General features: G+C 39.3%; 2 protein-coding genes across 9 annotated transcripts in view; one reads left to right on the top strand and one right to left on the bottom strand.

The window, feature by feature from the left end:
- Nucleotides 1-11,375, top strand: part of mest (mesoderm specific transcript) — a 28,981-nt gene extending 17,606 nt beyond the window's left edge. The window contains exons 10-12 of one of the 3 annotated variants that reach the window (XM_052033525.1): nt 3,548-3,624; nt 4,900-4,963; nt 10,788-11,375. In XM_052033525.1, the coding sequence (XP_051889485.1) occupies nt 3,548-3,624; nt 4,900-4,963; nt 10,788-10,887 (241 nt within the window). In that variant the 3' untranslated portion in view covers nt 10,888-11,375. Of the gene's footprint in view, nt 1-3,547; nt 3,625-4,899; nt 4,964-7,355 lie in introns of all 3 variants that reach the window. The other 2 variants (XM_052033523.1, XM_052033524.1) reach the window with 2 other exon arrangements.
- The window catches only part of copg2 (COPI coat complex subunit gamma 2), a 47,982-nt gene continuing 37,205 nt past the window's right edge, over nt 11,084-21,860 (bottom strand). For 5 of the 6 annotated variants that reach the window (XM_052033517.1, XM_052033521.1, XM_052033518.1 and 2 more), the window contains 8 exons: nt 20,658-20,783; nt 19,187-19,252; nt 18,157-18,296; nt 16,676-16,847; nt 16,027-16,124; nt 13,610-13,745; nt 12,372-12,470; nt 11,084-11,755 (listed from right to left, as the gene is read on the bottom strand). In XM_052033517.1, coding sequence (XP_051889477.1) covers nt 11,625-11,755; nt 12,372-12,470; nt 13,610-13,745; nt 16,027-16,124; nt 16,676-16,847; nt 18,157-18,296; nt 19,187-19,252; nt 20,658-20,783 — 968 coding nt within the window. In that variant the 3' untranslated portion in view covers nt 11,084-11,624. The remainder of the gene's footprint in view (nt 11,756-12,371; nt 12,471-13,609; nt 13,746-16,026; nt 16,125-16,675; nt 16,848-18,156; nt 18,297-19,186; nt 19,253-20,657; nt 20,784-21,860) is intronic. The other variant, XM_052033520.1, reaches the window with a different exon arrangement.

The following is a 21,860-nucleotide window of genomic DNA, read 5'->3' as shown; positions in this document are numbered from 1 at the left end:
CCCTCCACACTATCCACAACACCACCGATCTTTGTGTCATCTGCAAACTTGCTAACCCACCCTTCCACCCCCTCAGCTAAGTCATCCATAAATATCACAAAAAGTAGAGATCCCAGAACCGATCCTTGTGGGACACCACTAGTCACAGCCCTCCAATCCGAATGCACTCCCTCCACCACAGCCCTCTGCTTTCTACAGGCAAGCCAATTCTGAATCCACACTGCCAAGCTTCCCTGGATCCCTTGGCCTTTGACCTTCTGAAGAAGCCTACCATGCGGAACCTTGTCAAATGCCTTACTAAAATCCATGTAGACCACATCTACTGCACTACCCTCATCAATCTTCCTGGTCACCTCCTCAAAGAACCCTATCAGGCTAGTGAGGCAAGATCTTCCCTTCACAAATCCATGCTGGCTGTCCCTAATCAGTCCATGATTCTCTAAATGCTCATAGATCCTATCTCTTAGAATCCTTTCTAACAGCTTACCCACCACAGACGTAAGGCTCACGGGTCTGTAATTCCCTGGACTATCCCTACTACCTTTTTTGAATAAGGGGACAACATTCGCCACCCTCCAATCCTCCGGTACCATCCCCGTGGACAACGAGGACTCAAAAGGTCCTAGCCAATGGTTCAGCAATCTCCTCCCTCGCCTCACGAAGCAGCCTGGGGAATATTCCGTTAGGCCCCGGGGACTTATCTGTCCTAATATTTTCTAACAGCTCCAACACATCCTCTCTCTTGATGTCTACATACTCTAGAACATTACCCTTAGCAACACTGTCCTTATGATCTCTCGTTACCTCCTGTTAAATGTGATGGAAGCTGCTACCTCCCCCCTCTCTTTGGTTAACTGCCCAGCTCTCCCAAGCCTTCAGATTTCCCTGTAGTAAGAAGTTCAGCTGAGAGGGGGAGCTAGCAGCTTCCATCACATAGGACCATAAGAATTTGGAGGAGCAGGTGCTGCCGGTTCCCAGCAAGGGCCTGCACTCACCGTATTGGCCAGCCCATAGCACTGTATCTGAATGCTGAACAGCTGTACCACTTCCCCAGGCTCACCAACACCAACCCTCGCAAGCAGCCTCTCCACATCAAGCCGTGGGCAATTCATTGCTGGGGGAGGACAGGGATTCACTCCAGGTTCCCGTCACAGCATCAGGAGAGTATGGGGGAGGCAGGTGGGTGTAGGCATGAACCTGTGAGTGTTTGGAATGGAGGACCTAGACCACCATAAGAATCAGCACTCTACAGGGTAGCACTGAGTGGAGTAACAATGAAGTTAGAAAGTAGTTCAGAAATAGAAGCAGGAATAGGCTATCCTGCCCCTTGTGCCTGCACCTCCATTCAGTAAAGTAATGGCAAATCTATCGATCTCTGCCTTGAATATATTCGGCAACTGAGCCTCCACAGCCCTATTGTGGAGAGAATTCCAAACATTCATCTCTCTCTGCCTGAAGAAACACCTTCACAATCCTGTCCTGCATGGTCAACTTTTTTTTTGAGTGTTTGTCCCCGCAGCTTTAGACCTCCCAACAAGGGGAAGCATCAACTCTGCACCTGCCCTAGTAAGCCCCTTAAGAATTTTGCACATCAAAATGAGATCACTTCTCATTCTTCCTCACTCAAGATGACACGCATGTTACATTTTATAAGTCAGAAATGGGTTAAAAAGGAATTGAATGAATGAGCAGAATGTAAGTAGTGCTGCAGTTTCTGGATTGCAGAGAAGGAGGAGATAGAATAGGTAATAATGAGTTAAGTTTTTATTTCAACATGGGACTTTATCCATTAGTTCTTTTGCAGTTCAGTCAGATTGGGAAGGGGAGTTCCTATGAACAATTACCATGAGATGTGCTGATAAGAGACATGTGGGAGACATCAAGTGAGTAAAGGATCACCTATCAAGTAACAAACTTTTCTCTGATCCTGTGCAGGAAAGTGTTAGGCTTATAACATGTTCCTTAATATAGGGATGGGATTTCTGGATACCTTTTCACTTTATTTTAGCTCCTTTGGCAGAGTACCATAGGTGGCTTTCATACGGGTCCTGCCTTTCCTAAGTGCCCCATCTTCTCTGTGCATGTTCCATTGTGTCTGGTCATTCTCAGCCAGGAAGGGAAATATGAATGGCCAGCAAATTGCATCCAGTGGAAATAACACAAACCCATTCAACAGAGCGTAAGCCTCTTAAAAATACCAGTAAATGCTAGAGTAACTAAAACAGAGTGTTCTATTATGTTTTATAAAGAGCAGTTTATCCTCTGTCAGCTGGTTTTTATATCTGTCTTCACTTGGCATCTGGTATAATTGGAGGTTGAGCACAAGATCACTGAGATGAGGCTTACTTATTCCATTCATGTTCAAGAGCCTTTTAAATTTCCTCATAGAATTGTGCAAAAGTCCCATTTGCAGTGGGTAATGTAGATTGATGCCTTTGAAAATGCAAAACTGAATATCTGAATAGAATTGGATTAAGGGTTATTGGGTTAAGTACAGATAATCCAGTGCTGTCAGCAAACATGCTTGTTCCTGAGTTGCTGGGACCTTGCAAATATGCTAAGGAATATCTCTGGTCAAAACTGTACAGTAATCAAAGAAGATACAAGATGTAAAACCTTTCATCAGGGTAGTTGAGTTGGTGGAATCTTCAATAAAGCATATTTTATGCTACCTTTGTCATACTGGGGCTGAATCACCTTTAGGGGCTTTTATTGTATATTTTAAGTTTAAATTTGCCTGATTCAAATGATCATATTTCAGCCCAAGGTTTTCTGATTGTTTTACTATTCACATTAGCTCAAGGTAATGCAAAATTCATTTTTTAAAATGTAAGGAATGTTTAGGAATAGACTAGTCATACGTAAGTAAGTTTATCACAGTTAAAGTCACAGAGGAGTTAACTACCGATTGTTACCTTCTAAAAGGATGATTGGAGATTGAGATCTAAACGAGTGTTAATTGTTTGATCTTCCATTTCCCTAGGGTAAGAAGGTGAGTGTTCTTTAAAGCAGGAGATTGCCAAGCAAGAATCTTAATGCAATAGTTATAAAGTTTGAAAGGAGTAGGTGTGACAGGTAATTTGGCATTGTATCACACTGGACTTTGAAAAATAAAAAATATGGGAAGAATATTCCAGTCAACTGGTTCATTACTACTGACCTTTTTTATTGGACACATCATTAAAGAATCCTCTGTCAATTGCACCAAATCTTGAAAATGTATAGATATTGATTGGTATTCTGCTTTCACAAGCGGGAAAAATAAATGACATCTTGGCCCAGTTGTTTTTTGCTCATAGTTGCTGAGTTTTGTAAACTGGGGTAAAGTGAAATATTTGAATGCAGAATCAAAGTAGGTCAGTGAGGGAAGTTAAAATGTGTAAGAAGCGAGGCAAGTAGGGATGCTAAACAGCTACCATTTCCCTCTATGAAATACTCACGACGAAGTGCGGTCTTGCGCTGTGCCTGCTTTGATTTTTATTTAATAGTATATTTCCACGTTCTTAAAACTGCATATATAACATCCTATAGTTTAACGCTTTTTCAGTATTTTGCAGTTCATCAATCAAAGGTGGAAGTACAGAGATCGATGGGTAGGAGCCTTGATTTCTACTACTGTTCCATGTATGTTGAACAATGTCTGCTTTACATTAACATAGATACTATTCAAATATATATGAGGGTTGTTTACAAATAATCATGCACCATTAGTCCCCAGCACCATCTGTTTCTGTTTGGTGTCTGCTGCTCGGTAGAGAGAATCAAGCGTAAAGATCTAGGCTGACTGACAGCATAGCAACGATGGAGCAATTGGGTTGACATAGGTGTGGTCCTTCAGACAAAATATAATGCAATTAAGTTCTCAGGTAGACATAAAACTCATGATACTACTTTGAAGAGGAAATTTATCTCCTGTGTCATGGCCAGTATTTATCCTTCATCACTAAAATAGATTATCCAGTCATTATCGTGGTGCTTTTGTTGGAGATTATTGTGCACAAATTGACAGCTCTATTCCCAGAAATGCTTTGCAAGCTGATTAAGGCCTGTGCCTGGGTTTACTTAGCCGCAGTGACCAAATGTTTCTGATGTTGACTGACATTTATGAAACACTCAAAAATTATTCAACTTTAAAAAAAATTATTAACTTCTAAAGGAAAATTAAATACAGTATATTTAAATCAACTCAAATAAATAAAAACAATGCTTGAACTTAATGTTCCTATCCACGTTTCTCCAGTTTACATCAATAGGTCCATTGGCCTTGTGCTGGGGTAACCTGATTCAAACCTGCTTTTGGAAGTTCGCACCACCCTGCTCAGCTCCTTGAGTAAACTCCAACTACAACTACAATTGCCAGTTTTAAATTGGCAGATCTGAGCTAGCATATGTCTTCTGCATCCTGGGTTAAGGAATGCTGAGAATATCATCCAGGTTCTTGCTTTAAATTGCTCTTCGATGACCTCCCTCTAGTTAGATGAAAGTTGCTGAGTCCCTAAAGAGTGCCTTTTTGTACAACTGTAGGAATTTGTGTATAAAAAGATTGAAATGCATATTATTCAGTTCCCATTGTTCCAAAAAATGTCAATAATTGATTAAGTGAAAAACACTATGATGCTGGAGGACTCGGCAGGCCAGGCAGCATCTGTTGCTGAGTTCCTCCAGCATCATAGTGTTTTTCATCTAGATTCCAGTATCTGCAGTCCTTTGTTTCTCTTTCAATAGTTGGTTGGTTTCACTTAATTGGAGTTTGAGCTAGACAAATGGTGGAGTATTTTGCGAATATAACCGGAGGCTTGCTGGTATAACATGAAAATGCTGAGGTTACTAGTTTGATCACAATAATATATATGAACATAGTTCCAATGGTATGAAAATATGCCTGTTCTTTTGTTGCAGTGCATTTAATCTATGGACCGTTGGATTCTGTGAACCCTCATCCTGAATTTCTGAATCTTTATCAGTAAGTGATGGTTTTCTTCTCGTGTTTTACCTTTGCCTGTATTTACAACAGTTACTTAAATGACTGAATGACACTGGAATTGCCTGCACCTTCTGGCTTAGGATAATTGCTGTCTACTGTGGTTTTAAATAATATAAAGTTGAGTAGGCATACAACAAATCTAAACAACTATGAAAGCTAGCAGAAGGTCAAAAGTGTAATTTTTTTTGTGTAGAGACAGTCAGATTGGATAATTGCAGAGGCCTAAAACATGAGAGAATTTGGTGATGGGAATATCTTGGGAATATGTGTAGAATGGCCTTCGCTATCTGAACTGATCTTTGTTGGTAATAGTAGACAGGCAATTTTGTGTCTATGAAGGTCTTTGACAAACCCTGGAATATTAGTAAAAGTTTTAATTAAACTTTATAAATGTACGGTTCCATATAGTACATACTTTGAACAGTAGGTTTACCTCTGGTTAGAGAGGAACTGGCATCATGTTGGTTACAGAAAAGCAGCAAACCTAATTTTGTCAAAAAAAAGAGACATGACATAAAATGGAAAAGGCAGCTAAGGAAACCTCACCTAAGTACGTATTAAATTCTGTAAGTAAGTGGTTGGATTATTACTTTAAGGTATACCAAGAAAATAGGAGCTAGGTGTGGTTAAAAACTCTACTGTCAAGCCATACTTCACTTGACAGATGCTGGTTAATCAACATGTTGGCTAATCAAAAGCTGACTAGGTTGCTTCCTCTGCTCTGCCACCTTACCAGACCATGAGGGATTGCCCAATGCTAAAGCCAGATATTAAACCATAGAATGTTACAATACAGCGGGAGCATGTTCTTTCCAAGAAATGTGTCCCAAATGAGTCATTCGGTCATATCCTGGTCTAATACACATTCGCTATATCTTGTTGTCCGGGCAGCTTTTGAATTTTAAGATTCAAATTTTGCAAATAGAAACTTGTGAAAAACAAATTTAAAATAGATACGGGGGAAAAAAAACCTTTCGTTTATGAGTACTGGAGGTTTAACTGATCTCAGGACAGTAACATGGGATCCACATTACTATTTTACCAGTGGATAAATTAGTTTGGTCAGTGCATTTTTCTTGTGTTCCTGTTAGTCTGTCAGACTTGTGTAATTTTTGATACACAGCACTGACATTTGATTTTGTTTGAATGTTGTGCCAGTTAAAGCCCTGAATTGGAGAGAGTTGTGGGGGTTAGGAATGGGAGATCGAAATCAATGAATTAATTACCAATAAATTTCTGTATGTCACTTTAAGGGACAAATGAAGCAGAAAACAAATTAACTACTCTGAAGGCTGCAAATTGTACTTTTGTTGCGGTGTTTGTAATTCCCCCAGTATACACCATCTTTCAATTCACCTTTTCTTGCCACTGTAAATGTAATAGCTAAAATATGTGTAGGAGGACCTATCCATTGTGTATATCCACCTACCTGGACATTCAGCTGATGAGGTTAACAGTGGTGACCCCCTTGGCTCAGCAATAAGCCTGGTCTGAGACTGAGGCTGTCGATTGAAGTTCCACCAGAAAACTGAGCAGTTAACATAGATTGGGGCGGCCTGTACTCGCAAACGTTGTATGTGTGGCAGTAGGGGTAAAAGAACACTTCATTTAGAGTTCTCTTCAGGAATATGGATAACACAGCCTAAGCCAATGGGCAGACACTGGCCCTCCTCACAAATCTAATGTGTTTGTTGGTGCCAGGAGGATCACTGTTAAACAAGGTTACACCTAATTTGGAACAGCAAATTTCACTGTGCTAATGTTACATTCAGCTTGCCAAAACATAGGTTACTTTGGGGTAAAAAATAAACTGCTGGAAGGACTGTGGAGGCAAAGGGATGATCGACATTTCGGGCCTAGACCCTGCATCAGGACAGAATGTAGAGAGAAGATCCTGATGAAGGGTCTCGAAACGTCGATTGTCCATTTCCCTCCATAGATACTGCCTGACCTGCTGAGTCCCTGGTAGGTGATGGGTGGAACCAGATTAAGGGAGGGATGATGGGCAGATGGAACCAGGTGAGGAAGGGAAATCAATCTTGGTAACGAAGGGCAGGGGATGAAGGTGAACAAAGGGAGATGGAGAACCTGGGTGGACTGGTGGGTGTACAAAAGGAACACGGTGTTACCTGAAACTGGAAAACTCAGCGTTCATACCCCTGGGATGTACGCTACCCAAGTAGAGCATGAGAACGTGTTCTTCTAGTTTGCATCTGGCCTCACTGTGGCAGCAGGAAAGGCCGAGGACAGACAGGTTGGTGTGTGTATGGGAAGGGTTTGCTATGGGGTTGTTAATTGAGGGAGCAGATAGGAACTGTTAGATAAACCTAATAAGAAAGAATATCCACTCCTGATAATTATTTTATTTCAGGAAGTTGGTACCGAAATCAACAGTGTCAATCCTTGATGACCATATCAGCCATTACCCTCAGCTTGAAGACCCTGTGGGCTTTGAACAAGCTTACACTAACTTCATCAACTCCTTCTGAACTTTAAGTTACAACTCTGGAGCTTGACCAGTGAATGTTCACCAGCTTCTTCTGCAATATGGGAATTGTGGTACCAAGCAATAGGCCAACAAGGTTACAGATATTTTAAACCAATACACCTCACAAATAACAACAGTTGTATTACATTTGCTTTGCTGAAAGGTTACTTTGCAGTTGTCACCTGTGAGCAGATGGGGTCTGTTGGATGAATCTAAATGGAAAGACTGTCCATTCTGGATGGGTAATCTGGGGTGGGGGAGGGGGGAAACATTGACAAAGCTTGGAACTACACAGCAGATAAAGTCAGTATTTTGGGTGGTACTTTCTTACCTGAAGTGTAAACTTTTCATCTTTCAAATGCTGGTTGAGCTACTATTAATTTTCTTTTGCTTCAGGGTTTAGCTTCCTGTGATACAGAGATTAATGTTTCACTGCATGAGTGTGTGATCGTTCAGCATGGGAATTTCTTGATGGTAAAGTCCATTTGCTGGGCACTTTTGATCAATTATAAGTCACCCCCCCCCCCCCCCCCCCCCCCCACCTTACAGATTATCCATGGGGCAAATAGAACATGTACGAATTAAGAGATTTTTTGGGCAGGTCAGATTATAGTGATTTCTTCTGATTTCTCAAAGTCTGAAGAATTTGACAGAACAAATATAAAAGATTATGATAATCACTAATAATAACCAGTAAAAATTCAGGAAAAACTGCTTTACCAATTGAGGATTGCAGTCAGTGGAGTCATCCATTTTATGCATTCGTGTACAAAAACTTAGTGCCAGGAGGACAGTCTGTGTTATTTCCTAAGTTTCATCTATTGTCCAATTACATTTTGCCTCCTTATAATTTGTGATGGCCTAATTTGACTAAGTTAAATTCATGTCACCCAGACTTGATAACCTATATCCCAAGATTTTGGAACAGGTGGCTTTGGAAATGGTGATGCACTGGTTATCAGATTCAACAACAGTTCCCACAGATTGGAACTCCACTACTGAAGAAAGGAGGGATAGAGAAAGTGTGCAACTGCAGACCAGTTAGCTCGATACCAGTAGATGAAAAAATGCTAGGATCTGTTATAAAATAGAAAATATTGTGTGGCACCAAGGTGGTGCAGCTGTCTCATAGCTCCAATGACCCAGGCTTGTTTCTGACCTTCGGTGCTGTCTGCGTGGAGTTTTCACATTCTCCCTGTAACCATTTGGTTTTCTCCTGGGTGGTGCAATTTCCTCCCACAAAATGTGTTAGTTGGTAAGTTAATTGGCCACTGTAAATCACCCCTAGTGTAGGATGGTTGAATTGATGGGGAGAAGACTACTGGGAAATTTGGTGAGGGAGTGGTGCTGGTGTAAACCTATGGGCTGAATGGCTCCCATGTCACGGGGAAGTATGACTGAAAAGTTTAGGCAGAATCAACATGGGACTTACGAAAGGAAATCACATTTGACATCTGGGTTTTTTTGAGGATGAAGGCAAATCAGGAGATGTGATGCAATTGGACTTTCATAATGTCTTTGCTAAAGCAAATGGCATTAGGGTTAATAGAGTGGCATGGATTGGGTTATTGGTTAATGAATGGTAAACTGCCACTTTTGGGTTGGCAGGCCTGTGGTGTGCCACAGTGATCAATTCCCAGATGGTTGTCTCTGGTTAGGTCTTTCTAAGGAAGGATGTGATTGCAATAGAGCGAGTACAGGGAAGGTCCACCAGATTGATTCCTGTGTGGGTGGGGCTGGGGTGGATTGTCATTTCAAGCAGAGTAAGCAGACTGAGCTTCTACTCTGGAAGAATGAGGTGATCTCATTGAAACATACAGAACTTTAACGGCAGATACAGGGATGATGTTTCCTTTAGAACTAGGGAGAGTGATCATTCAGGACAGAAATGAGAAGAATTTTCTCTACCCAACAGGAGAAAGTAAAGGGAGTTAGTGAAGGAAAGTGAGGGAGATAAAAGATCAGTCACAATATTGTTGAACAGCAAACCAAGCATGAAGGATTGACTGGGCTGATCCTGTTACTAGTTATGAGTAGAAAATTGACTGATAGAATTTGGGTCTTTATTTAGAAATGGTATACAATGGTTGTGGTGGAGAGGGTTGGGGGAGGAGATCCAGAATAAGGGAATTAGGACAATGTCAGGAAGTAGCTTTTCAACAAAGCATAGTGGACATTTGGAACAGGTTCCCCAAAAAAGCTGGCATGTCTGGCAGTTAACTGAAAATATCAATCTGAAGTTCTTAGAGGTTTTTCACATATGGGTTGCCTCTCCTGCCTTGGGTTCATCATAAGGTTGAGAAACAGGTCATGGTCTGCCTGAATAGTGGAACTGGCTGTTGGTTGAAAGTTGTCTTTGTTCTTCTATGTAATTATTAATTCATACTTTATCAGTAAAATTTGAATTAATATGCCAAGCAGTTAAAATTGAGAGTAATCTTTTGTTACAGAGCTAAATTATCTAGATGGAAGTGCTTTATAATGATGATTATGGTCAGGTTTTTAAATGTTTATTAAAAATAAGTCCCATTAACTGATTCAAACTCTTACTTTGGTAAGAGTCTTATTTTCATTCTTATTGGCTTCATAACTGCAAATTAAGTATCAAAAATTGGGCTAAGACATTATAAATTTCCAAAATGTAAAGCTGCTTAATCAGCCACTGACTTAGGAAGGTAGGTCAAAACTTCAGGATGCTGAAAGGATCCCACCTAAAACATTAACCTATCTTTTAAATGTCAACCAAACGTGTGCATGTCTAATTCTGATTAATCTGATGAGACTCTTGGACATTTAAAAATATGCAGAATAAAAAAACAGCATTTAATACCATTACTCTTAAGGATGTATTTGAATGAGAGTAGCATGTAATTGATCATGGTTTGGTAAATCCATCTTCCTTCTAAGTGTACCTCACACAAATTCCCAGGAATTGAAAACTGAAAATCCTTACCTCCCTCAATCTGGTAAGTTCTTTACCAATTTCAGTGCAAGATCTTTGCTCTTTGTGGAGGTTAAAGTAAGGGAAGTGAAGCATTCATTTCCTCATTTCTGGTTTTCAAAAGATCTTTTACGGTCATGTGGCTGGATGGCGTACATTTTGTAGTTCTGCTCAATTTTCCCAGTCAACTGTATTGTACAGCAGTGAAATTTCACTTCCCATTTGTCAAAGGAATATTGTGCAGATATGATTTTTCAGTACTAAACTGTGTATTGTGCTATCTAGATGGATTTCTTACTTGGCCCAGCTGCATTGCAAAGATGTACACATTGAACAATATTATCCATTAATACAGTAAAACTCTGTTAATCCAGCATGCTCGTGACTTTGGTGGTGCCAGACCAGCAAATTTTCCAGACTACTAGGAACCAGGACCACAGTGAGTTTAAAGGGAGCAGGGGAACCAGGGCATGAAAAAGGATCACAGAAAATCGGTACCTGGAGAACTAGATGGCAAACCGTTGCGGTTTCTATTCGATAGTCGATTATTGGAGTTTTACTGTATTTCATTTAAACTATAATGAAAGTGACTGCAGAAATGTTCTACATCATACAAATAAAGAATTGTGATCTTTCCATTTGGTTAAGTAGAGAGTTTCACAAAAAAGTGTTCTTTAAACTGCGTGGACAGTTTTATTGTTTCTCAAGGCTTAGCATTTGACACAATGTTCAGTCATTACAACTTTCAAATAAAACATTACACTGTTTGTAATTGAGACAGACCAAGAAAAAATATGCATTTTTCTAGACTTTTCCCAGCCTTTGTTGCAAAAGAGATTCAACTGGTAGAAAAATTTATTCTTGAGAAAAATCATCTTTGTTAATAGGGCTCTAGAATTTTCAGATGTTTTAAACTGAACAAAACAATCCAAAAATAAAGTTTCAACAATGTTGCTGTTCAAGAGCAGTTCACCCATTGGAATCATGCCCTTAACTGGACTCAAATGAATATTACAACAACACTAAATGACAGCCCTTGGTGCAAACTCAACATTCTCTCACATGCACAGCTTACAAAAGGAACTGTAAAGTCAAACACCAGTTTCAACATTTTACAATTTTTTTTTAAATTTACTACCTAATTTGGTCCCTATTAAAGTTAAGTAGTTTAAAACATGCAAAACTTCCTGAAGGGAGAAACTGTAGTAAGCTTAACCAACAGAACTCAGAATCACATCCACTGCCATCTCTATTGCACTTCGGACAGTCACTTGCACTGTCACTCCTTCTGCCATTGCTAGTCTGGCACGTACAAGGACGTCATAACCACCTCTGAAAACACCTGCAATTAGATGAACAAAGAAATTACTTTGACTGGTTTCCCAAATGTGAGAGAATCTGAGAGTACATGCTCATGGGTTACCTATTCCAGCATCATTAGAGGAAAACTAGATAAAGGAACAAAGTTAGATCAGCCTGCATTCTGGAAATATTCTGGTAGAAAAATCAATTCTTTCCCACTCCTACACAAAACTGTTTCAACTAAGTATTTTGTGTGTAATTAACCTGCATTACAAGCACAGACTAGGTCAGACAGGATCTTTCTCCTATAGGTGCTAATGATCATGCTATATATCTATCCCAAGATCTATCAATGGATATTAGGATACAGTTCAAGAATTTTTCATTTTTAACTGATTACTTTTGCAAAGTGTTTTGTGATATTTGCTAGATTAAAAGGCACTACATGAATGCAAAATATTGTTTAAATTTGGTTAGCCAAATAAATGTAGTTTACAACTGGAATGCACTTTTACTTTTAGCTACCTTATCAAGAACACAAGCAAGATGTATTTGAAAGGCCAGTTGTGATACTCTTACAACACAAGCTCTCTGACTTTGTTTACAATAAATCATTATAATAAATAGAGCTCCCTGAAGTTGGAGAAGAAACATACCTGCCAGATAGAGAGTGTGGGTGTTTTTATTTCGCAGGACCTTATCTGATCTTTCACATGGCTGCATGCCAAGGAAACTAATTATATTATTCACAGCCTCTGGAAGAAGGAAGCAAGTGGATATGAAGTTATTTATAAGCAATGTTCTGAAGTGAGTCACTCAGCAAAAGCCAAATCAAACCCCAGGGCTATAGGCATGCACCCTTACTTGTATGACATTAATAATTTGAACTTAGATAGCTGTAGCAGTCTCTCTTGGGATGACACATCGCTTTAAAAATATTTCATGTCCATACTTTTTTCTTTTCTATTATATTAAAATAGCCAGGTGGCATCTGAACCATGTCAGTTTTATGCTAGGATTTGAAAACTTATCCTGGGTGGTTTTAATTTTTTTTTACTAAGAGCACATTGCCGATGTGACTTTTTGTTCTCCTCGTTACCCTTCTCTCCTTTTATCTGGTACGTTAATGCCACTTCTTTTTGACCATTCAGGCAATGGATTGGTCCTCGGCTTCCTTGCTCCTCAGTCTTCTGCGATATTCAGGGAAAGAATTTTCTGGGAATGCTACTGATCTCTCACTAACTTTGAAGGACTGATGTTTCTACAGGAATGCTGTTCTCCCACTGCAATTGTGCCGAAATTGTGCAGATTTGTTATGCTAATATTATCCACATTATTCTACTTGCTTCCCTTCTTAACCACAATGTCTAATGTTTCGCACATAGGATTCCACCCAAAAACCTATTTTGAGGTTCCTATCCATCAACTGAGCCCCAAATCTGAAACCTGCCCCTTTCTCACACGTTTCACAATTTGATCAAAAACTGATTGTCTCTGCAGCTATCAACCAAACTAATGAAAATGGATGACACTTTCTCCCATTTAACAGTCTCAATGGTTTAAGGCACTATCTTTGTAGAGCAATGCCAGATTTAATCCTCAGCCTTATGTTAGCTAATTTTATCAAGAGTGCCAAATAATTCTCTCAAAATTAACTTAAGCAAAGCTTGGGCTTAGGTACAGAGGGAAGAATAAATCAGTGAGGGATCCTTCTATTTATCAAGTGATCTCTTAGTCGGATAGCCTGCAGAAGTTATTGTCTCGGTTTACACACAAGCATGAAATTGGAAGGCAATTGGCATTGTGGGAACAGGTTTGTAGCACAAATCTAAAGATAACTGGGGGAAAAAGCACTGGGCTGCAAGAAGGACCAACTTCCAACGTGACTACTTACCATCCAATGTCTTCACAGAAGACAGTGCAAATGCTTCCTCTTTCTGAAATTCATCTACTTCTTCCCAAGCAACTGCAAAATTAGGCTTCAAGATCTTCTGTATATGATCACAAATGGTCACTTCCATGTCCTCTAACTAAACAGCAAAGGAAATGTAAGCTGGATTCATGCTTGTTTATATAGCCAACCAAGCTGCTACACAAGACCTCAATAGGTTCTATGATGAATTCACTAGGGCTATTAAATCTACATTGATAAGTCTAATATTTAGGCTTCTTCTTTTCAGTGCTTTGGCAAATGTACATGTTTAACCTTTTAATTCAAAGTTGCATAGCTCAGTTAATCTAAATTCAACATTTTTAGTATTAAATTTATCCTTTACAATGTTCAAATCAAATAGGATTTAGATTCCATCTGATTCCTCCATCAGAAAATGCAGTCTCCAGCCAATTTCCTTAAATCTATATGATGTCAAGAAGTGCCTGTCAGCACTAGCTACAGCAAAGGATAAAGGACCAGACAACATCTCTGCCTTAGTACTGAAGGTCTGTGCTCCAGAACTAGCTGCACTTCTAGCCAAATAGGACCAGCTGAGTTACACTGACATCTACCTAACAATGTACCCAGGTATGTCCTGTTCACAAAAATAAACAGGGCAAATCCAATTCTCTAATTACACCCCATTAAGTCTACTCTTAATCATCAGTAAAATAATAAAAGTTGTTATCAGCAATGCTATCAAGTGATATTTATCATCAATAATCCATAACAATGTCATAGATTTGTACAGCTCCTAATATCCATGCTGGTCATTGTACTTATCTATAACTAATGCCTTTAACTGGATTGGTCTATAGCCTTCTATGTCTTGGTAATTCAAGTGCTTCTCTAGATGCTTATTAGAAGTTGTGAGTGTATCTGCCTTCAGCACGTCATTGGGCAGCATGTTGCAGATTCCAACCACTCTTTCTGTGAAGAAACCCCTCAGATGTTTCCTTTCGCCAAGACCAATTGGATGCAAATTTCATCACAATCTGGATCAAACATGGACTAAAGAACTACACTCTATATGTCAAGGGGCAGTCCCTTGACATCAAGGCAGTATTTGACCGAGTGGAGCATTAAGGTGCTCTGGTAAAACTCAAGTCAATGGGCATCAAAGGGAAAATATTCCAGTGGTTGCAGTTAGACTTCACAGAGAGAAAGATGGTTTTGTTTGTCAAAGATCAATTATCCTAGCCACTAGATATCACTGCAGGAGTTCCTCAGAGTAGTGCACAGGCCCAGTTATCTTCAGCTGTTTCATCATTGACCTTCCTTCCACAATAATGTCAGAAATGGGGATGTTTGCTGGTGATTGCGCAATATTCAATTCCATTTGCAACTCCTCAACAAATGAAGCAGCCCATACCTGTGAGCTGCAAGATCTAGACAACATTCAGGCATGGCTGGTATGTAGCAGGTAACATTCACACTACAGAAGTGCCAGGCAATGGCCATCTCCAACAAGAGAGAGTCTAACCACTTACCCTTAACATTCAATGGCATTACCATGACTGCATCCCCCACCATCAATATCTCAGGAGTGTCTATAGACCAGAAATTCAACTGCACCAGATCCATAAATACTGTGACCACAACATTAGGTCAGAGACTGGGCACCCTGTCATAAGTGACTCACCTTGACAAGTCCTTTCCATTTTCTATAAAGCACAAGTCAGAAGCACAATGAAATACTCTCCACTTGCCCAGATGAGTGCAGCACTAACTCTCAGGAAGCCTGGCACCATCCAGGTCAAAGAGGCCCCTTTACTGGCCCCTCAACAACCACCTTAAAACTTTCATTCCCTCCACCACTGGAGGACAATGGCCACAGTGTGTACTAGCTTAAAAATATACTCGTTACTTGTCCAGGCTAATCTGACAGCCTGTCACCTCTATCACAAAGGAGGACAAGGACGGTATGGGCATGTGAACACCATCACTTGCAGGTTCCTCTCCAAGTTGCACAACATCCTGACTTGGAAAGATATCAACTGTATTTCATCACAGTTAGGTTTAAGACCCAGAACTCTCTATTTGACAGCTTTGTGGGAATACCTTCAGCAAGAGGAGGACTGCAATGGTTCAAGAAGGCAGCTCACCACCACCAACTCAAGAACATTTTGGGGTGGGCAATGCTAATGATGTCCACATCCAAAAAAATAAAAAGTAATGTTTTACTTCAATTAAAGACATTCCAATTATAGACTCTACTTAACAGTCTTATGCATTGAAGTTGCTTTTTTTTTTATGTCTGACCTGTCATATCCTGAAAAAGCTTTGCTTCTTCCTTATAGTTTGTGATTATGTTTTTGTAATAAAACTCTCTTCCAATTGCAAAACATTGCTGATAACCCTGAAACATACCCACTTACCACATACTCATCGTCATAGCCTTCAGCTTCTGGCAGTCCAGTGCTGGGATCACAGTCTTTCACTACAAATTTCATTGTGCACCTGAATGTACAGGAAACTAAGGAATAACCACAAACAAACAAGACTGCAGAAGATGACAGATGGTAAAAGTGTATTACTACCAATAGTTAACAGAATTTGCTTTCAATCACTGGAGCAGAGTTGAATCCAACTGTGAGAAGACTGATTAAAATCTCCAGCCTATACTGGTGTTGAGAGTTCTAAAGAAAAACTGTGAAGCAGTTTTAACTGAATTGGTAGCAACTAAGTGGGTACACAGTATAGTGACCGAGCACTAATTGGCATTCTCAATAAATGACCACTAAAAACAAGTGCTATGGCACTGAAAGGTGTAGATTGAAGATGTACTGTCATCAAAACATAGAATATTACCTCTGTATCTAACCAATCCCACACTAGGAAACCTATGATGCCCGACAGTAATTGAATACGATGTCAAGAATCTCAGCTATGAAATACCTTTACTTAAAAGTAAAACAATTCTTTTCATTAGCACTCTCTACCATCACCATACAGAGATCCAGGTATACCAGAGTTATCTTCATATTCCCCAAACCACATACCATTATTTTCCCAGGCAATATTTACCTGCTGTGGCATTATCCTCTGGTAGCAGCACCAGCGTGTAACAGGAGCCAGGTTGGTTAAAGTGAAGAGCTGGCACTGGCACATAACAAACCACATCATATGAATCCGAAGGCTCCATCTCTATGGTGACCTTCTCCAGTAACTGGTCATTCAGGGTATTGGTGCAGTCAAACTAAATACAAGCAATATGGGACACAGAATGGATGAAAACAACACATCAATAGGCCTCACCAGTGGTTGACCTGTGCATATTAAATAAAAACATCACTTTCTAATTCCTCATCTAGTCACACAGGTTTCATCAAGCTTGTAGTAAGCAATGGCACTTGATGCCTCTTCCATCCACTGACATACTTCATTCCAAATGTGATTAGTACATTTGAGTGATGACAAACCATTGGGCTTAAATTTAAAGCCAGGCCACACATTATTAACATAGGTTCCAAGAACTAAGTTTATCTTTTAAAAAGGAATAAGTATTTTCTGTTCAATGCTTATCTGCCTATGTATGAGTCTATTAATTCAATAACAAGCCATTACATTTATTGGCCACAGGGACCTCTATTTTTAGGGCAGCAGTCACATCAATGTAAAGAAATCCCTAAGGCTCTTCAGTAGAAGTCTACAAATTGGCCTGGAGGTGTATCGGGAACCAAGGACTTACCGCCGGCAGCATTCCTTTAAACACAAGTAAAATAGGAATGTTACATTAATCTGAAGATAATAGATTTTCAATGTTTCTTGATATAATTGAGCTTCCTTTGTCTCCACCTTTCACTGGCCACTAATTTGTAAACTCTGAAGTATTATAGAATTGAAAAATTGATGACAAATTGATAGAAATCAAGGCTACTGGATTTTAAGGAAAGTCATGGTGAAACTTCACCAAACATGCTATACTTGCAATTATTTGACAAAAAGAATCCAAATCTAAAAGAAACTGCATTTAAGGATATGTCTTTTACAGATTAAGTAGATATTTAAATATAAAACAATTTAAATCGATTGTACTAAAAAGCAAAAGCCACCTTTTAAATATATTTTCCTTTCCATCATATCACTTATTATCAAACATTGTGGGCAAGAAATAACTATAATAGTTGTTAATTTTCCCTCCAAACCAAGTTGTGTCTTGCCCTTGTTGGAGTCTCTGCTAAATTCCAAACATTTTCTACCTTCTGCCCTGAATGGCAGACCTCTTATTTTGAAACTGAACACTGGCTCTCGACACCCTTTACAGGGGAAGCATCAAGTCTGCATCCACCCTGTCAAGCATTTTCAGAATTTAGTATGTCTCAATTGGGTCACCTGTCTTTTGACTTTAGCAATGGAAAATAGCCTGGTGTTACAAGCCTCCAAAGATTCAGTACTTCACTTTTTACTTCAAATTCACAGACTATCATTCCATACCAAGAATCATAAACTATTACTTCTGTGGTCAAGTTTCAACATAGGGTTCAAAAGTTAAAGAAAGTAATTACCTGAAAAACCATATAATTTTTGAACGTGTGTTTGATACAACGGACCACGTACTCAGTTTCTGGTTCTGTGAGCTGTACCGGTGGCGAGGATTTGAAGAGTGGGCCAAGATTCTTGAATTCTGGAATTGCTGCAAGTTGTTCTGTGTGCAAAAATATCCAATAGAAAAGAAACAAAAGATGCTACATGCAGTCTGTAACTACTTACAAAGTATTACAAAGCTTCTCATAAAACAGAAAAGGGTCATTCTGCTCAAAGGTTCCATGCAAACATTTGTGATCTGAAAGAGTCTCCAACTATCACTCCTCATCAAAACCCATCAACATGTCTTTCTACCCCTTGCTCCCTCATGTGATTTTCTAGCTTCCTTATAAATCCACTTAAGTCATTTGTTTCAACAACATTTTGTGAGTTCCACATTCTAACCACTTGTTGGTTAAAAAAAGTTTCTCCAGAATTCTTCATTAGATTTATTGGCAACTAGTTCTGGCCTCATCTACAAGTAGAAACAGCTCTGTGTATAATCAATCAACCCCTGTTTGATAGCAAACAACCCCAAAGACTTCCCTTTTCTGAAGAGTCTCAGTTTGTCCAGTCCTTCCTAGTGCATGTAAATTGCTCAGCTATGGTTCCAGCTATGGTACTAATCTGGTATCAAGGTACTTTTCTTCAGTATGATTGCATCCTTTTTAAAATATTAAGATCACAACTATTCACAGTACTATTCCAAGTTGGGCCAACCAGATAGGATAAAGTCAACTTATATTTTATCCAGCCTGATAATAGTTATAATTCACTCCTTCTGGCTACAGGCCCATTTTCAATGTGAGAGATCCTTTCAATAAAAAAAGACAAAGGATGGGGATTCATGAGCACAGAATCCTACATTAAACCAGACACTATATTAAACCAGACACTATAGACTTCTACTGAATGGATTCACACCTTAGGAATGGCCGGCAACCAAATACACACAAAAAGAGGATGGACTAAAGCTAAGGAACAATTTTTTTAGTCAATGTTTATTGTTACCTTGGAATATGTCTTGACACAATGATGCCATCTTCTCTAGCTGTTTACTGGCAACAGGGGTCATTTCTGCAGGACACAGGGTAAAGGCAGTTTATTGTACACTGCTTTTCAGAAGCAATCCAAGAAATGTAACTATTAACAAGCTCCTCATTATCTCACAAAATCATTCTGCTAGACACACTACTAATGTTTAATTTACAAATGAGTCATGAAAAGATATATTACCCTTGAAAATTGCCCCTTTTTCTCGGTCACCCTAAACTGTTTGTGAAAATCACATGAGAACTTGAATTGCAAGGTTCAGAGAACAGTGTTGTCATATTTCCCTGTGTAACTCCATGCTGAAGGTGTCATTGCCACATTCAGCCCAGCATCCCTTATTGGTGTATTGCAAGTTCTCTCATTTATCAACATGCAGCCCAGCAAGTACGATTATTACAGCCAACTCTTAAAGGGATAATCCACAACGAAAGTTGACAATTTTCCAGCTACCGGTGAACACTACCACAGATAGATGCTGCAATGATGTGTAGGAGCCTTCTCAAGAGGTCAGAATCTGAACAGGCTAAAGAACAGTACCCACAGGAAACATGTTCTTTGTGCAAGGGGGCACAGAGATCTCTAAGGCTTCAGCCAGTGCAGTCAATGAATGGCTCCAACAAAAGGTCCTTACCCAATGTGTCAGCTGCTGTGAGTCAAAGGAAAAATAGTTCAAGTCTTCTCTCCTTGAGTTCAAGCAGCAAATGGAGTTGTTGCAAAGCAGTCCAGAATCATCCTGCAGTCAGCATATTGAGGATGACTAATGACCTTGACCTCCATGGGTAAAGGAGTCCAGGCACATTTGTAACTTATATGACATTGTTACAGATCTCATCAAGGATTAAGACTGTAATTTGAGTGTTGGCCCTTTGTGTGGAACAGAGTAACAATGGGGTTGTACTGTGCGCAAAGACAACCATTGTTTTTCCCAGACTGGCTGGGTTAAAAATCTCAATGCAAACTAATTTTGCATGTTACACTTCTGTTAATTTCATTTGAGGGAACCATATACCGGAAAAAAAAGTGCTAAGAATGAAGGTCCCACCAAGTGAAGAGACAAGTATTGGAATAGGCACTGAAGTGCAGGAATATGCTCAGAATAGTTCTATTGTGGTTGAATCCAATCTTCAATGGCACAATGCCATTTATTTTGGAATTGTGCAAATGAATTTCTAACCCACGAAGTGGTAATCAAAATTAAAATAATTGTGTAAAATTATATCCAAGTACAAATATTCCAAAGCAGTCTGGCACTAAAAGGTCTGTGATACGCACTCAATAGAATGAAATTGAGCCTGGGATCTTATGCATCTCAATCTTCCAGCTGAATAACTTATAGGATGGAAGAGGATAAAAATGGCTTGGTATTTGCCCGTTAGTTAAATCAAATACAACAATAGTAAACTGCAGGTCACTCTGTTCAGCTTCCTACCAGTTTTCTGCTCAACATTAACAGCAGTGGCTAGGGGCACAGACTTCATGTCGAATGGTTTATCTGAAGGTTCCAGGGTATAGTGATGCAAAGCTCGTTCCAGTCCTGGAATAGATACGGACAAACCTGCAGAAAATAAGCAAAGACGTGATCACTCCACTTAAGCGTCAATATGTTGGTTTGATATAAAATATTTTGAAATGTCACATTAATTTTAGTTCATATTCAACTAAGCAAAGTTGTCTGCATCAAAAACATAATAAATATTTATGTGATAACATTGCAGTAACTCACAGTAAAATTGCCAACTCTTTCATTTTTCCCCTTGTGCCAGGAACAATCAAGTGAAAAAACAACAAGATGCTGGAGGAACTCAGCAGATTAGACAGTATCCATGGAGAAAAGCAGATGTTCAATGGATGCTGTCTTTCCTGCTGAGGTCCTCCAGCATCTTGTAGTTTTTTCATCTAGATTCCAGCACCTGCAGTCCTTTGTTTCCCAAAGATCAAGTAAAATGTTCAGGTGAAACAGTGCTGGAAGTTGGAGTCAACTCGAGCACAGCATGCAAGTGGTTTGCTAACCCTGGTTGGAGGTTTCATAAAGCTACCTCCTCTTTCCTACCATTCCACTCCTAGGTTCCCATCACTGGTTGCCTAATACTAGCATAACCCACAACCATCTGACTCCAATTAGAAAGCAAACTTGATTATTTGATTGACAGGCAGTCAAGAATAATCTGAATAAGGATTTTTCTATATCTCAAGTATTTTTACAACCAATGAACGCATTTAAAGTTTTTGATATTCCCATGCATTTTTACAAATTTAACTTGTGGAATTTCCAGGTCAGCTTTGGAGAGTTGGCATCTTAATGTGCTGACATAAATTGCGCCTGTTTTAATAATGTTTCTGTATTTTCTCTATAAATGTCTATATTTATAACAAAAACTACTTGTGTAAACTAGTTCCATTAATTAAACCCTCCCACCAGTCCACGTGATAGTCTTATGTTACTAAAGATCCCTTGGAGGATGCTGCTTTGGGGTTCTGGAGTCTAACTCCACAATAAACGTGAAACTACATTTATCAAACAATGTAATATTTCATTCAATGGTCAGAAGTTAGCTGATGTTAAAGAGGGAGAGGAAGATCCATCACATCCACCAAACATCTAAAGTTAAGGTAGTATACATATTTTCAATAA

This window comes from Pristis pectinata, chromosome 19 (genome assembly GCF_009764475.1).
Source record: "Pristis pectinata isolate sPriPec2 chromosome 19, sPriPec2.1.pri, whole genome shotgun sequence".
Taxonomy (NCBI): domain Eukaryota; kingdom Metazoa; phylum Chordata; class Chondrichthyes; order Rhinopristiformes; family Pristidae; genus Pristis; species Pristis pectinata.
This window is presented reverse-complemented; position numbering and strand designations above follow the sequence as displayed.